Raw genomic sequence first — 16,916 nt, forward strand, 5'->3', positions numbered from 1 at the left:
CTCCTTCATTCACTTTCTTTCTTTTATTTGTCCAAGTCGTGTGGGAGAATATCTATCAAAGAGTACCCAATACTTAAGTTAGTGACTTGGATAATAATCTCATAATAAAGATTCATAATCAGAATTAATTACTTGACATTTTTGTCAAACATATATTTATAAATATTAAAATTTTATTATTTATATTAATTTTTAACTAATGATTATTATTCTGATTAATTATCTATAAATAATTGTTATTGTTCATATTCATTATCAATTAATAATTATTCTAGGATTGATAGATATTTTTTGTCGGATAGTCGACCATCCGTCGTCCTTGATTGACTGAGTGGTCCTATAATACAATATACATACATAAAATAGTTCGCAATTTAATTATTTGTATACATTTAGTATTGAATATTTTTATCTCACTATTAAAAACATTCATTATTTTTATTTCCTTTAATTTTTAAAATAAATACCTACCTCTTCTTTTTTAAATATTTTTCTTCTAAAATTTGACATACAAAATGAAGTACTAGAATTCTACATCACAACTTCATGGACAATATCTTTCTCGTTGTTTAAAATAAAGATTTTATATTCAAAGGCATGAAAATGAAAGATACTTATTTTTCTTCATTTTGCAATGTTCATAAAGAGTTTCTTTTATAAGCTTTCAAACATAACCATCAACTAAGTTAAAGAAAAGTGTTTCATTAACAGCTCATACAATTGTTTTTTAATTATATGTACAGATTTAAAATGTGTTAAGATATTAATAATAATTAAACTAACTTACTAATCACTAAATCATACTCATGCGAGTTCTTGTATAATGAATGCCATCAATTTAAATTTAAAAACAAGATTGATTTATTTTCTTTATTACAAAGTGATATTAATTTCAATTTAATATTATTCAGTGAACAAAAAATTAGAAAAGAAGTTGGCAATATAAAAAAATAATTTAACATTTCAATTAAAAATCGTTAAACAATTTTGAAGACTGAAAAAATAATTTAATCATAAATTTTCAATTTTAGCATAACATCAAGGATTCAAAACATTTGATCAATTGTTTAGAGAACCAAGTTTTGTCACTTAAATTAATCACGTCTTGGTCTCTCATACTTTCTTTCTATTTACTTTTATAAAAAAAATGTATATTGTTTTGAAAGATCAATCGATAATTATTCATTATATCTCTAAAATATAATTTATATATTTAAAATATTTGTTATATAAAATAAATGTTTAACTTATATATTTACAGGATATAATAATGAATTAGTATTTATTTAATATTAATAATTAGCAAAAATTAATGATTAGAAGTATAAGACATTTTGCCGATAAAGAAAAAGAGATTTTATGATTGGCGAGTTCCTGCGGTGCAAATTAGCCGAGTGAGCCCGGAGATGACTAACATAAGCGGATTGAAAATGTCACTCACCACATAATAAAAAACCAGCGTTCTCTTTCTGTCTCCAAAATTTATACGGTGGGTTTGAACTTTGAAGGCCAAATCATGCACAGTGCCTTGCAGTTACAGGTTCTGCAACTCACTTCTTCCTTCAGCTTTTACTTCGCATTTCGCTATTTCGCTCAACCCACGACCTTATAGTTTTCCCAATTGCTTCAAATTTATGAAACATTTCACCAAATCGCTTACCCTTCCTCTTTAGGGTTTTTGAGAATCTTAACGGAATCTAGTGCTACACGTGATTGAATAGAATTAGCCCCCTGCTCCAACTTACATTGCTGTTACAAATCTTCAATTTCCCTTTTTGCTTTTTTATTTTTATTTTTATTTTTCATGTAATGGGTAGTGTTGAAATCCCCAATTGGCTGAAAGAGTTGCCACTGGCCCCGGAATTTCGCCCTACGGACACCGAATTTGCTGACCCAATTGCTTACATTTCAAAGATTGAGAAACAAGCTTCCAACTTCGGGATTTGTAAGATTATCCCACCATTGCCCAAACCTTCAAAAAAATATGTCTTTTCTAATTTGAATAGGTCACTCTTGAAGTGCCCGGATTTGAGTCCAGATAACAGTTCATTAGGTGTTTGTAACTCATTGAAATTCGGTTCTGGGGATGGTAGTAGTGATGGGGTGTCTCGAGCTGTGTTTACTACTAGGCATCAAGAACTAGGGCAGACTCAGAGTGTGAAAAAAGCCAAAGGAACGGTTCAGAATCCACAGTCAGGTGTTCATAAGCAAGTATGGCAAAGCGGGGAGGTTTATACTCTGGAACAGTTTGAGTCTAAATCGAAGTCTTTTGCAAGAAGCTTGCTAGGGTCAGTGAAGGATGTTTCTCCGCTGGTTATAGAGTCTATGTTTTGGAAGGCAACTTTAGAAAAGCCAATATATGTGGAGTATGCGAATGACGTGCCTGGGTCTGCTTTTGAAGAGTCAAAGGGTCAATTTCATTATAGTCATAGAAGGCTAAGAAAAAGGACTTATTATAAGAGTAGGCTAGATAGCTCTGATTGTAAACAAACTGTAATGGGTTGCGGAAGAGATACCCAAATTGATGACACTAAGGGTGCTTCTGTCCAAAGTGACGCTGACAAATGTTTACGGATGACCAAATCAGTTGATACTGTGTCAACATTTTCATCGAATGATGATTCACAACCTTTTAAAGAAAAGAGTTCAGATACCGGCAATGATATGCAAGGGACTGCTGGTTGGAAGCTTTCAAACAGTCCTTGGAACCTGCAAGTTATTGCACGATCGTCTGGCTCATTGACACGTTTTATGCCGGATGATATTCCTGGTGTGACTTCACCTATGGTATACATTGGTATGCTGTTCAGTTGGTTTGCTTGGCACGTAGAGGATCATGAGCTTCACAGCATGAATTTTCTTCACACTGGCTCATCAAAGACATGGTATGCTGTTCCTGGAGATTATGCGTTTGCTTTTGAGGAAGTCATACGCACTGAGGGTTATGGTGGTAATATTGATCATTTAGGTATGTAAATGCTTTGACTATTATCTGTTTACAGAAGATTTGGCACCAGTGGTTGAAGTGACATTAATACTTTCATGCTTTTATTAAAATGATTCTGTACCTTCTTTCATACGAATGGATGGAAAAACTTGATTATGGTTGATCTATGTCTTCGGCATGATATATTGATAAAAGTATTTAGTGATTTATAGTGACAGTTTTACTTACATGTGCTGGTCAGTGAAGAGCTGACAACATACTCTCTAAAACACCCTTTCTAACACACTCTTAATTTTTAAAATCTTTTTAAATTTACCAAATCATAATTAGGGTTCACTAAATAAGGAGTGGAACCCACACATTTTGTGATTTTCCAACAAATTTCACTCCATAAAATAGTGCTAGAAGGACTGTTGCTACCATGCCTTGCTAGTAAATGTGTGTCCTGTTTGCGTACGTGTCTGGTAACGCAAAGGTAGTATTTATTGGCCTAGTTACTATTTATCTTATAACAAGGATGATAAAGTGGCTAACACAAAGGTAGTTTTCTTATCTTGATATAGCCTGGTTTTTTTGGCATTTTTATTTTCCTCTATAAAAAGTGTGGTAATTTCTCTCAGTGGTTCATGTAATCAATTCTCTAAATGCTTTAACAAGGTTTTCTTTGTTTTCTCAGTTCTTTCAATTTTTAAAACTTGTGGGTGCGGAAGGCGCCTTAATACTCTAATTTATTTAATATGTTTTCCTTATTCTGACTTTTTGTTCTATTTTGATTTCATCTATACAAACACAAGTAATTTTCAAGGCATATGAAATTGCAGTGTACACAGGACACAACTTGACACGGTTGTGGTGATATAGAAAATCTTCAATAGAAGCTTATGTCTGAAAATTACATAAGCACGTACTTTGTAAGGTAAAATATGTACAGAAAATAGCAAAGAACTCTGTGGCTGTGCTTGCCTCTTAACAGTCTAACTTTACTGTGTAGAAGTGAAGTATAAACACTTGTGTCAAACATGGGCATGGGCAAAACCAATTTTCTTAATTGATATAGCACATTAGGTGTTGTTTAGTTTTTGTGAAAGTGTTTTCTGTTTTCACTTTGTTTGCTGTTTTCTCTAGTTTATATAAGAGAAGGTGAAAGAGATAAAAACAAAAAATTATAAGAAGTTATTTTAATGGTTTCATAGACAATCTTATGAAAGTAAGATTTGTTTTTGTTTGAATTTAAACCTGTTCATTTCATTTTTTTTCCCATTTAGTAGATGCATTTTATTCTTAAGGTAGTTGAATGCTATAACATCTACAGGGAATTTGTAACAAGTACATTTGCTTTTCTTGCCAGCCGCTTTGAAACTTTTGGGTGAAAAAACAACTCTTTTGTCACCTGAGGTAATTGTTGCATCTGGAATTCCTTGTTGCAGGTCAGTTGCTTAACTATTTGACATTCTTTTATTTTGAGAATATCTATGATGTTGAATTATGTACTTAAAAACTATTATCATTTCAAATATGTAGTTCTCTTTATTGAACTTCAAACTTACGTATGCACCGGCTTTTCCTTCTAGGTTGACACAGAACCCTGGTGAATTTGTTGTGACTTTTCCAAGAGCTTATCATGTAGGATTCAGCCATGGTAATTGCTTTGAAGTTTATGTACACCTGATTTTTACAGTAAACTAGTGTCGGAGGCTTTAGCTTATGACTAATGGATGGACTGTAGTGTTCTTTCTTCAATGTGTGCTATATAGAGCTGTTTGGTTAAGTTGCATATTGAAGACTACAGTTTAATTGGTTTCGGTTAGAATATCAATATATAGTCAGTAATGTTTGATAAGAAAAATAATGTCCATTTTTGTTTTTTAAACGTGTGGGATATTATTTTGGCAATGTATTCTGAAAAGATATAGTTTTAACTAAGTGCTATTGTTGTGAGCCCAATATTTTTTTAGTATTTGCAATATACCATTAGGGTGGGAGAGATTGTGAGTGGTGTTTAGGCACAACTTGTGATCATAAAGGGCCTAATAGAAAGTTCTACCCGACAGCTATGTAGGCTCTTAGAGATTCTGGATTGACTATATGGACAAATTATAATATATAAGTAGGTCTAAAGCTCACTTTACATATGTTTCTCTCCATTCTTTACTCTTCATAAGGTGGGGTTTGTATAATCTTGTCATATATCTCTTGTTGATGTAGTATTTTCAACAAAAATATATTTTTTTAGGAATTTAATATCATGAGATAAACTTAAGGAACTGATGTAAGATATATGGGGTGAGAGACATAAGGGGATAATGAAATAAGGTTTTGTGCTTGAAGTTGAGCATTCTCTAGTAGTTTGATTGGTCTGTTTCTCTCCATTCTTTACTCTTCATTATTTTCTGGTGGATTTGTTTTTCTCTATTCCTTTTCATCTTCTTTTCTTGACTTTGAACTTTTTACAAGGAATCATTGGAACCAAATTGTTGTTAGTTTTAAATTTTAATAATGGCATCTATAGTTAAAAAGAAACCTCTTATCTGCCCACAGGACTGTAGAAGCACTATTTTTTATCCACCATAATTTTCATTCTCTCAAGTTGTCAATATAATTCTCATTTTGTATGATTTGGTGAAATCAAGGTTTTAACTGTGGGGAAGCTGCTAACTTTGGAACTCCACAATGGCTTAGTGTAGCCAAGGAGGCTGCAGTGCGCAGAGCTGCAATGAACTATCTTCCCATGCTTTCCCATCAGCAACTGCTTTACTTACTGACCATGTCTTTTATTTCAAGGTAAGTGCATCTTCTACCACTGCTTGTATACATAGATATTGCCCTTTGGAGATTATATTTTCATTTCAGCAAATGTGTAGCTCTTATTTTGTTTACCAATAATGCCCGTGATAATTGTTGTTAATTATTTGTGATTGCTGTTAGTGATTTTTAAATAATATCCCAGTTGTTTGATGGCACAAATGGATAGTAATATTACAAGTCCTTTGCCATTACCCTAATGTATTCAAGTTTCAAAATAGAGATGTTCAGGGCTTTACTACGTAAGGATTGTTTGTTACAGATTTTCTTGCAAAAAAGTCATTTTCTTTAAAACAATACTAACTTCTTTTAGTTTTTAGCGTTCTTGTTTAAACTTTTCAAAATAATCAGAAGTTGAAAATTTTCTAAAATCTAATTAAAGGAGATATTTTTAATAGCTTCTCATAAAATTAGCTGTTTTTTGAAGTGATTTTTATGATATAAACAAACATAAATTAGCTTATGTTTTTCTTCTTCTTAAAATCTCTAAAATATATTTAGTCTACTATTTTATATAAAAATCACTTACTTTTAGTCTGTACAACATAAAACCCGGCTGAGATATTTTAAATTTAAAATGTAAATATATTTGGTTCTATTTGATCTTGAAGTGGAATATTTCTGTTGGCTTCTAGATTGTATAGATATAGATGTTGGTATAGATCTGTCTGCTTTCTTGTTTTTCTATCATAAAGATTGTTTTAACATTCAGATGCATTATGCAAGATGTTTTTGGCTTATCTAGGTTTCAAACGAATTGCTTATCTTTTGTTCATCATATGTTTGATTTGATAGCGTTCCAAGGACACTATTACCTGGGGTGCGCAGTTCTCGATTGAGAGACCGTCAGAAAGAAGAGAGGGAGTTTTTAGTAAAACAGGCTTTCATAGAAGACATGGTACAGGAAAACAAGCTGCTATCCATTCTTCTTGGAAAGGAAGCTGCTAAAAGAGCTGTTTTATGGAAAGCTGAGTTGCTTCCAGATTCCAGCAAAGGTTTTCAGTTGCCTGATTTAACTTCTACAACTGGAACCTCTGTGGCAAACATGCCAAATATTAGTTCTGCCAAAAAAAGTGGTCATTATCTGCTTGATGATGAGATGAGTTTGTATATGGATTCTTTGACTAATATAGATATTGGTGGCGATGATCTTCCCTATCACTTCGAAACTGATTCCGGAGCATTGGCTTGTGTGGGTTGTGGAATCCTTGGTTTTCCATTTATGGCTGTGATACAACCAACTGAGAAATTGACAATGGAACTTCCTGATAATCATCTAATTCAAGTTTCCTCTTCGGACTCTACTGCTGGTCTTCATAGTTCCATATCACGTAATACCTTCGTTCTTTGTCATACTGTATATATTTATTTTTATCACATTTTCATGTGTAGGTCTTTATGCCTTTTTTTGCAATATCATGGGGTAAAGTTGAACTTGTCAACCATTATGGATGTGGGCAAGGTGGAATGTTTTAACTTCTAGAGTTATTATGATACTGGTTTCTAAAAAATCTTCTAACTTCCTGGATCAGATAGAATACAAATATTATTAGGAAATCAGTTGTTTTGTGGATCTCATCCTGCTAGACACCTTATTAATATCACTGCTGCACCTTTTTTAAGTGGCATTTGATACGTGTCTATAATGTTTATACATTGAATTGGTTCCTCTATGTAATAATGGACCAGAATACCAAATCACGTTAACCAAAATATTATTTTATCCTCTGCAGCATTTACTGGAAATTTGGCATACTCCTTATCTCATGATTATATCAACTAAGTATCATTCTGTGTGCATTTTCCTTTTTTATGATATTATGGAAGCTTACATGATGACCAAGACATATTTGACAGTTGAAGTTGAACCTTTTGAAGTATCCTTTACTTTTTCATTCAGATGACACTTAATACTGAAATGAGTTACTGTATGATCTGTTCTTCAGGGGATCTATCTTTTTCTGAACTTTCATCAGTAAAGGAGATGCCAGATCAATCATTAAATAAGTGCAGTAAGTGTTGGAACACCTCCAGTAAATTTTTTAGGCCTCGGATTTTCTGCCTGGGGCATGCTGTTCAAATAGTAGATATGTTGCAGAGCAAAGGTGGAGCCAATGTGCTTATAATTTGCCATTCAGGTTAGTTTGCAGATTGCCAATCTACCTGCATTATCATTCTGTAAAAGTTGGGTAAAATCAAATGTCAAATTGCAAGAGATGTGTGATTTTCTCTTTTCTTCAGATTTCAACTTCAATATAGTAAGGAAAGCTTGTGGCTCTTGTATATAACAATGTGATCAGTTTCAGCTAAATATGGTTTGTTGAAGTATCCTGGAATACCTTACATATTGGATGATATCTTAGCAGTGGCTTCCGGATTTCATGATTTGTTTTCTCATTTAATTAGGCTCTGATTATGGTTTTATAGCATAAAATAGAGCCTAATCTTTAGTTTGTTGTATCAATTAGTCAAATTAATATCAATTAGTTAGTCTCAATTTTCTTCTTTCTTTCTTTCCCTACCTAAACCCCAACCTTAACCCCTAAACTTTGGAACTCTTTTGTTTGGTGTATTCTGTTTTTCAATTTTCAGCTCTCAGTGTGCTGTTGACCATACAAAAGGTTTTGGTCACACTTTCCCTCTTTTATTTGTGTTTTACTTCTAATTGCTCCACCACTCTCAATGTTCCACAATAATGTTTTTGGGAATAATTTGCACAATATTGCCATACGCTATTGACTACTGTGAGAAATACATTGAACGAAGTTATTAAGAGGAAGATTTAGTCTTCAACGTAGAGAATAGGGTCCTTTGATCTATGTAGCTGACCTCAAATAGAGGGATTAAGGCTTCTGTTGTTTCCTTATTTTATTAGGATCAAAAGTCTAAATGACCTTTTTTAGTATAAATAAGATTCTATTATTTCTGATAAAAAAAAAGTATAAATAAAATATAATGCTATTCTTTTTGCATAGCATGTTGTCATGTTGAATCAATTTCAGATTATTCATTTTCATGTTTCTCTTCTCCATTTCCGGTATAAACCATATGCATAACACACAGGGCCTGATAGATATGAAATCTACATGCACAAGTCAGTTGTTAATGGATATATAATTTATGTTGCAATCCAGTGTACACCACTTTGGTATTAGTTAAAGAATGAAGTTTTATCTTTTAACTCAAGAAGCATGACAAGCATAGATGAGTCTTTTAATTATTTAATGTATTTATCTTATACTTTTCTGCATTTTTGTAGACTATCAGAAAATAAAGGCACATGCCAGCGAAGTTGCGGTAGAGATACATAGTGCTTTTGATTATAATGAGGTTCCATTAGATACGGCATCCCCAGAAAATTTAACCTTGATAGATCTGGCTGTTGATGGTGAAGAGCTTGATGAATGTGAAGATTGGACATCAACACTTGGCATTAACCTACGGAATTGGGTCCATACAAGAAATAATGCTCCTTCTAAACAAGTTCCTTGGACACTTGGGACATTGTTCCATGATAAATGTCCTGCTTCAAATATTTTAGCTTTAAATTGGCAGTCTCGGAGATTCCGGTCGAAAAGGTCAAGCCATTTAGCTCAGACTAAATCCTCTCACAGCATTGAGAGAAAGAAGGATGATCGGTTGGGTGGAAGAATAAATGACTCCACTGCTGACAAGAAGCTAATTCAATATTCAAGAAGGAAGTTCAAGTCAAAGCACACGTGTTTCCCTGTAGCAAACATGGTCTGTGAACTCCAAGAGAAGTCCCAAAAGGTGTCTGCTACTTTAAGTGCGAATCATGATAGTTGTGTTTCTAAAACTCTTCAAGCTGAGGATTTAAGGACAGAGTGTGCATTGCCATGTGCTTCTGCTTGTACTGAAATGTCTTCAATGCATCCTGAAATCCAGATTGCTGAAATGCCCATTAGCACGAAAATGATTGCTGCTAAGTCACAACCTTCAAATTCCATTCCTGATCATGTTTTAATGATTGAAAAACTTGGAGCAGAGATTGAGAGTCAAACGATGCAGGAATCATATGTAGACAGAAATAATGATTTAACGCTCAGTCATTCTAAGATGCACCACAATACCAATGTCTCAGAAATATGTGGCAAGGAGAGCCAGGATTGTCAGTACAAGAAATGTTCTAGCACACTTTCAAATGCACCAGATGGAAATATTGAAATGATTAAAAAGACTGAAATTGCAGAAGCAGTTATCATTGATAGCCACTGTAATAGGTTAACATTGGATGATCAAGGGCATCAAGAATATCAGTCTAACTACAAAAGCAACAATGAGGAAGCTGCTGTATCAACTGCTTCAATGGTAAATCAATCTACACTTGCTTCTGTGGATGGAAACGTTGAAAGTCCAAATAATAATCATATCTCAGAAAGAATTAGTAGTCCTATTTTCCTAGAAAAGGCAAATGAGGAAGGAATTGATTCTATAAGCGAAATGGACAAGGAACCTCGAATTAATGAAAGCCCAATTAGCAAACATACTCCAAACGAAGTTTGTGAAGTTCGAAGAGAGCTTTATGCTTCTGTAGACTTGCAAAGTAACGGAATCTTGGATGATGAGCAACAAGTAACTCAGGGTGGAAAAAATAGCAAAAGGGAAATAACTCATGTTTCAACTGAACAATGTTGTCCTTCGTCTGGGCAGTGTCAGATTGAAAGTGTAAAAAAAATTAATGAGGACCCTGTTTGCAGTTATGCTGCAAAAGGTGAAAATAAAAGCGTAACTTCAATAGAGTTAGGATGTTCTGAAGTTTCAGTGGAAGCATGTCCTAGCAAAGATTCCTGTATGCAATTTATTCCAGATAAAGAAAAAGAAATGACAAACCAGTCAGTTAATAGAATTGATGAGGAACTTTTCTCTGGATCGGATACATCGACAAAAGACTCTTTCCTATCAGTGCAGGAATGCTCAAAAATTGAGAACGAGATTTATGTTACAGAAAACATAAATGAAATCAAAGCTGATTTGTCACAATATAAAAGGGGGCTGGAGAGTTGTGAGTTAGCTACAGAAGTTCCCAGATTAAATTCTGAGAATAAAAAAAAGAGGAAAGTGGAACGAACAGGGAACCGATCTAATTCTGACAACTTTATTAGAAGTCCATGTGAGGGGCTGAGGCCAAGAGCTGGGAAGTTTGCCGCTGGAAAAAGTGGAGTGGAAATCAACCAAGTTGACAAGGAAAATCAGGTGGCTAAACGGGCAAGGAGATCTTCTGAAGTTTTGGTTCTTCGCAAAAATAAAAAAGATGGTGTTAAAAAGTCCCACAAGTGCGACCTCGATGGTTGCCGAATGAGTTTCAAGACTAAGGCAGAGTTACTGTTGCATAAACGAAACCTTTGCCCACATGAAGGGTGTGGTAAGAAGTTCAGTTCCCACAAATATGCTTTGCTTCACCAGCGAGTTCATGATGATGAGAGGCCCCTTAAGTGTCCATGGAAAGGTTGTTCCATGTCGTTCAAGTGGGCTTGGGCAAGGACAGAGCACATACGCGTACATACTGGGGAGAAGCCTTATCACTGCAAGGTGGAGGGATGCGGCCTTTCATTCAGGTTTGTATCTGATTTTAGCAGACACAGACGGAAAACGGGACACCATGTGAAACCTCCTGCTTGATATATATTCATGTGAACTTTTTATTGTCGCAAACGTGTGCATATTTGCAGTTAGATTGGTAAGAAATGAGGCATGGAGTCGTGTCTGACCATACATAAGCATTCTGGTTAGCTGTAAAGTTAGGATAGAATGGTTGTTCTGTAGGTGCTCAATATCCAATTCATTTGAAGGCAGTTAGAGTTGGTAACTCCAGAGAGTTTTGATCTTTTTCTATAACTAGAATTCAGGTCTAGCAGCAGCCTCTAAAGGAGGGAAAACCCTCCTTAAGGAAGCTGCATCATGTTGGTTGGTCATGCCTCTGATAGCTTACTTTTGTTGATTCCTGTACTTAAGGTTCTTTTGAAGGAGTTCATAGGTCCTTGATCTTTCTGGATATGTAGTTGTTCATTAGGGCTGTATATTACTTTGGATTAACATCATTTGTTATTAAGGGGGACAAGAAAACTGAGAGTAAGAACCAAGATTTGTGCTCTCAAAGATTTTATGTACTTTCCTCCTGGCTAGTAAATTCAGTGGTAAAACATTAAGTTGACACTGCATATTCTTACTGGATATCTACCATTTCCTGCTGTTTTTTCTAGGTAGTTTGATTTTTCATTTTTCTTTTAAATTTTATCCTTAATACTTATTCGTGTATAAACTCTCATAGGTATATGCTACGATGGCCGGCCCAAAAGAAAGAAAATTAAGTGGTTAAGGGATTTTATTGGATGTAGTTAAAATATTATAATATTGTTTAGTATTAATTTTAAATTTTTAAAATGAGATCATGACACTTGTAGTAAGCTGATTATTTAGTTATTGCCATGCTTTAGATTATATGCATTCCTCTTTATTCATGATCATCAATGAAGAATATGGATGGTTATCTTTCAGCATTCTTTAGTTCTTTAATGGTAGCTTTGTATTAGTTATTTTTTCTCCAGTAGCATATATGTAAAATGCTTGGCTAGAAATCTTGAATTCTTTTTTGTCCTTTTATCACAATTTTTTAAAAAATAAGTTGGCATATTGGTTCTTGAGTAGATGAATTGCTTTTGCCATTTTATCATATTCAACCTTTAATGGATAAATGGAAAATTCCCAATTGATTTTTCTGGCTGTGTAGATGTAGCAATATGCAACTTTGGAATTGTGTTATTGTTAAAGTGAAACACGTTTCAAATTCCTCAAAAGGACTTTTATTTAACAAAATAAACTTTAACTAGTACACCAAATTTACTTTTGCTACGTTACTAATAACAGATTATTTAATCCTAATTTGAATTGGTTTTCGCAATAATTTTTGTATTTAAATTATGAATATTAATGTGAATTCTTCTTACAATATTGACGGAGGATAATTATCTAATTAATATTGAATTTTGCAATAAAAACTTCTCTCTTCTTAAAGTAGCTTGGTTCCGGTGGAAATAGGTTTTTTGGACAACCAGTTTTTTAGTTTGGGATTTATTTTAAATGTATTAAAAAATTTATTTTAGGTTTTGGTTGGTTTTGTGCTGGTAGAGTGATTCCATGCGTACAAGATACAAGAATCAAAAAGCTTGTTCGTTAATTTTGAATGACTCGAAACTGAGCGAGAACCAGCCACTTTTTTCTTAGGACACATTTTTCATTGGCTCAAAACGGATAATGGTTTAGTTGAATCGTAGGTAACATATGAACCAGTTTAGGTTTATTATTTCAATGCTTGGTTTGGATCGTAATTTTGTTTTATTAAATTAGATTGCCAACAGTTCTCTAATATATGATATTAGAGAACACATCCAATACTAGCTCTCGCGGAAACAAACACTACCCAAAATCTTATTACAGTAAAACGTATTATCACCACAAAACTTTATTTTGTTTCAAGGAAACCTAAACAAATATATTTTTTAATCAAGAATTAGTACAAAGTTTGTTTTCACTTAATAATCAATATCTAGGATGAATCTTTATTCATATTGAAAACAAATATTCAGAAAAGGCTTTGAGATTCATAATAGTCTTATTATAACACTTTTTTGTAAAAATATATCATGTGTAATAAAAAAAACTCACTTGCTTACAGAAGAAATTATTATTTTTCTTCTCACATGACTCTGATTAAAGGTGTAAATGAAATAAATCGTACTAAAAGTTTGAATTTAGCTTTTTCAGAAAAATATTTAATTTTAATTTGATTTGTTTAATGCATTTATAATTTAATTAATTTTGTTTTCATGAAAAAAATATTTATTGCTTAATTTTATCAATACAATATTTACAATTATTTTAATACTACAAACAAAAATCATGCATAAATAAACAATTCGTATATTAAAATAGAAGTTAGTCTGTTAAAAATGTAATTCAATATTAGCTAATGCAACCTAAACTTTAAAATTGTAGTATAACATCTCAATAAAACATAAGTATAATATTTTTTTATTGTAAACTTTTATATCTATATATGTATGTATAAACAAGCTATTAATTGGTTTTTAATGTTAAGTTTTTAAAGTTTGAGAAAAACTCATTTCATAATCGAACTTAAACAAAAGTTGAAATTTTATTTATTTAACTTAACAAAGGGATCAAATAAATAATTTACAAATCAAATCTAAATAGTTAACGAATTTAAGTATGAGTTAACAGGTTCCTTTAATGTGTTTAAAGTTTTATTAGAAACACATATTTTAATTGGGTTAAATAAATTGAGTTCGTAAAATATTTTTTTGAAGATCAGTATTCAATTCGTTGTCTTAAATTTATTATCCATGATATCATATTTTGGAGTCCAATTTCGAGATCCAGATATATCATAATCGTTATACTTGTCTTAAAAAACTCAAATTCATTATCCCGAACACTCAAATTATAATAAGTTCAGTTTTCATTCTATTGCTAAATTTTATTAAACTAAAAATATCATGTTATTTGTATTTGTAACGAAATATTTCAAAATTCACAAAATTAAAATTTAAAATATTTGAAATTAAAAGTCAGAGTTTTTTACTAGAGTCACTTGCCTGATGATATTGGTAGATAAGTCTATCCTATCCATCCCTACAGATGTATTAATTCACTCCTTTAAATCCATAGTTCTAAATTTGGGAATGATAGGGCGAAGCTATAACACTAAGGTCAGAGTTTGACTCTCGTAATGTTTTTGGTTGCTGTGTTAAGATAAAATAAGACAAGATTATATTTTGTCGTTTAATAAATTTGTACAGTTATCTTATATTCATTGTTTTATTTTTCATATTTTTTACAAAATATAAAAGTTTATTTGTTAAATCATCGAGGGTTTTAGAAATGATATTCTAATACATCATTTTTATATTTTAAAAGAAAAAAGAGAATGAAAAAGAAAAGATAATAATATAAAATGAGTGGAAAAAATGGTTGTTGAGGTAAAAATATGATGGTGGAAATGAAGTTATGAACTGAAGGGGAAAATGGGAGTAGCAGCCACGTGTGAGGCATATTTGAACCGAATGTACACCTCACCAGAACATCAGCAAAATAAAGGCGCCGCCCAATCACGAACACAACGTCCTACGAAACAGACAGAAGTGTTGGAATTGGAACAGAACACTAACCTTCTAAACTGCGTGTACGTCATTCTCACGCCCACGATCACAGAACCAAACAACAGAGCTAAGCCATGCAATGAGGTTGTTCTCCGGCGCACATTAGCCACCGGCACAATCTCCCTTCGATGTGCAAATCCAGAAAGAGCACCGCTGCGGCACAACCCGAAAGCAGACGAAGCACAAACTCAAATAGAAGCATGACCAATTCCCCTCGTCCTCACCGGACGCAAACCCTAACATCGTCATCGTCCAACTACGATACCTCCACGAGCGAAGTCCCCGTCACAGAATCAAGAAGCTACGTGTTCGAAAACAACAACACCAACACCAACGACTTATTAGAGTGGTCAAAAACCTCTTCTATCTCAAGCCGCGCCTCTCTCTCAAGCCTCAAAGACACGCTCCCTGAAAGCCCTAACATCTACCACTTTTCAGAGATTTCCGCTGCCACCGCCAACTTCTCCGCCCCACGCCTCTCTTCCTCCTCCTGGCGCTGCTTAATCCGCCACCGCGATGTTGTTGTCTCTCGCCGCAATTTCCGCCAACAAATCGACCTCCCGGAGCTCAGCCACCGCCTCGCCATCATCTGCCGGAGTCACCACAGCAGCCTCGTCAAGCTCCTCGGCGCCTCCGTCTCCGGCGGTGTCATCTTTCTCGTTTACGAATTTGTCCCCGGCGCCAGCCTCGCCGACTGCCTCCGTAACCGCCGAAACCCTAGCTACACCGATCTCGTCACGTGGACCTCTAGGATGCAGATCGCCTCCGACATCGCGCATGGCCTCGATTACATCCACAATTTCTCCGGTTCAGACTCCGGTTCGGGATCCGGTTCTGGTTTCATTCATAATCACATCAAGAGTTCCAGCATTGTTATCACGGAGGATAATTTGCGCGCGAAAATATGCCACTTCGGCTCGTCGCATCTGTGCGGCGAGGCGGTCGCCGGAACTGGTGAGGAATCCGGTGCGCGGAGGGTGAGGATCGAGGGGACAAGAGGGTACATGGCGCCGGAATTTCAGGTCAGCGGCGTAGCGACGAAGAAGAGCGACGTGTACGCGTTCGGCGTGGTGGTTTTGGAGCTGCTGAGCGGGGAAGAGGCGGTGAAATTCAAATTCAACGACGACGGCAGTTATCAGAGGACGAGCGTGGTGGATACGGCGAGAGTTGCGGCGGGGGAATACGGCGGTGTAAGGAAGTGGGTGGATGGGAGGCTGAGGGATTCTTTTCCGTTGAGTGTGGCGGAGAGGATGGTTCGGGTCGGATTAGACTGTGTCGGGAATGACCCGAATGAGAGACCGGACATGGGTCGGGTCTCGATTGAGGTGTCAAAGTTGTACCTGGAGTCGAAGGACTGGGATCAGAAAATGGGAACCGATATTGACTTGACGGTCTCGTTGGCCCCACGGTGACAGTTTTTTGGGTCTGTGGGATTTTTCTTTTCATTTTATTTCCATTATTTTTCACTCCACAAAATTTCATTGTAAATAAGAAAGAGATTGATGTATATAATTCACACTTGTATACGATTACGGATTGTGTAGAACGTTGGTGATATTTGAAGAAGGTACTTTTGATTGTTTGTTTGAATAACTCAACAAATTCTGGGTATGAATGGAAATATACTTTGTTTTGTGTTTTGTAGAATTTGGAAATGTTTGACCGCATTCTTTTTATGTGGTTCCCAATGTAATCTGAGGATACCGTCATCAAGTTCAGTGAATATCAGAGTTACCCGTTATTATTCGGATTTTGATATTTTTCAGTCATCATTATTCATAGCATTGGGTTGTTCTAGGATAATAAGTCATGTTGGTACCTTATCATTTTTTGTAGTGCTTGCTTGTAGTAATCATCTCATGATTCTCATATATATTTTACTCAGTAATTGGAAAAGGTAATAATAGGCAACTTAATAATCAATTGGTTGATTAAAAATATCCAACATTTCAAGATATGAATAGAGTAAA

The 16,916-nt window shown here is 34.4% G+C and overlaps 2 protein-coding genes across 3 annotated transcripts; both read left to right on the forward strand.

Moving 5' to 3' along the window:
* The first annotated feature begins 1,458 nt into the window (after window positions 1-1,458).
* Window positions 1,459-12,214, forward strand: LOC108325998 (lysine-specific demethylase ELF6). Of its 2 annotated transcripts, XM_052874958.1 has the most exons (8): window positions 1,459-2,968; window positions 4,296-4,374; window positions 4,519-4,586; window positions 5,578-5,728; window positions 6,545-7,080; window positions 7,696-7,887; window positions 9,009-11,325; window positions 12,039-12,214. In XM_052874958.1, exons 1-8 carry the CDS (start codon window positions 1,810-1,812, stop codon window positions 12,076-12,078), a joined length of 4,542 nt encoding a protein of 1,513 aa, XP_052730918.1. In that variant the 5' UTR covers window positions 1,459-1,809; the 3' UTR covers window positions 12,079-12,214. The 2 variants fall into 2 exon arrangements, with proteins under 2 accessions (XP_052730918.1, XP_052730917.1); XM_052874957.1 differs by lacking the exon at window positions 12,039-12,214 and having other exon boundaries at window positions 9,009-11,958.
* A 2,502-nt stretch (window positions 12,215-14,716) lies between these two features.
* On the forward strand, window positions 14,717-16,548 carry LOC108325204 (protein LYK5). The gene has a single exon (XM_017558228.2). The coding sequence runs from the start codon at window positions 15,075-15,077 to the stop codon at window positions 16,356-16,358; it is 1,284 nt and encodes a 427-aa protein (XP_017413717.1). The 5' UTR covers window positions 14,717-15,074; the 3' UTR covers window positions 16,359-16,548.
* Window positions 16,549-16,916: the final 368 nt, after the last annotated feature.

Source organism: Vigna angularis, chromosome 3, assembly GCF_016808095.1.
Source record: "Vigna angularis cultivar LongXiaoDou No.4 chromosome 3, ASM1680809v1, whole genome shotgun sequence".
NCBI classification, from domain to species: Eukaryota; Viridiplantae; Streptophyta; class Magnoliopsida; order Fabales; family Fabaceae; genus Vigna; species Vigna angularis.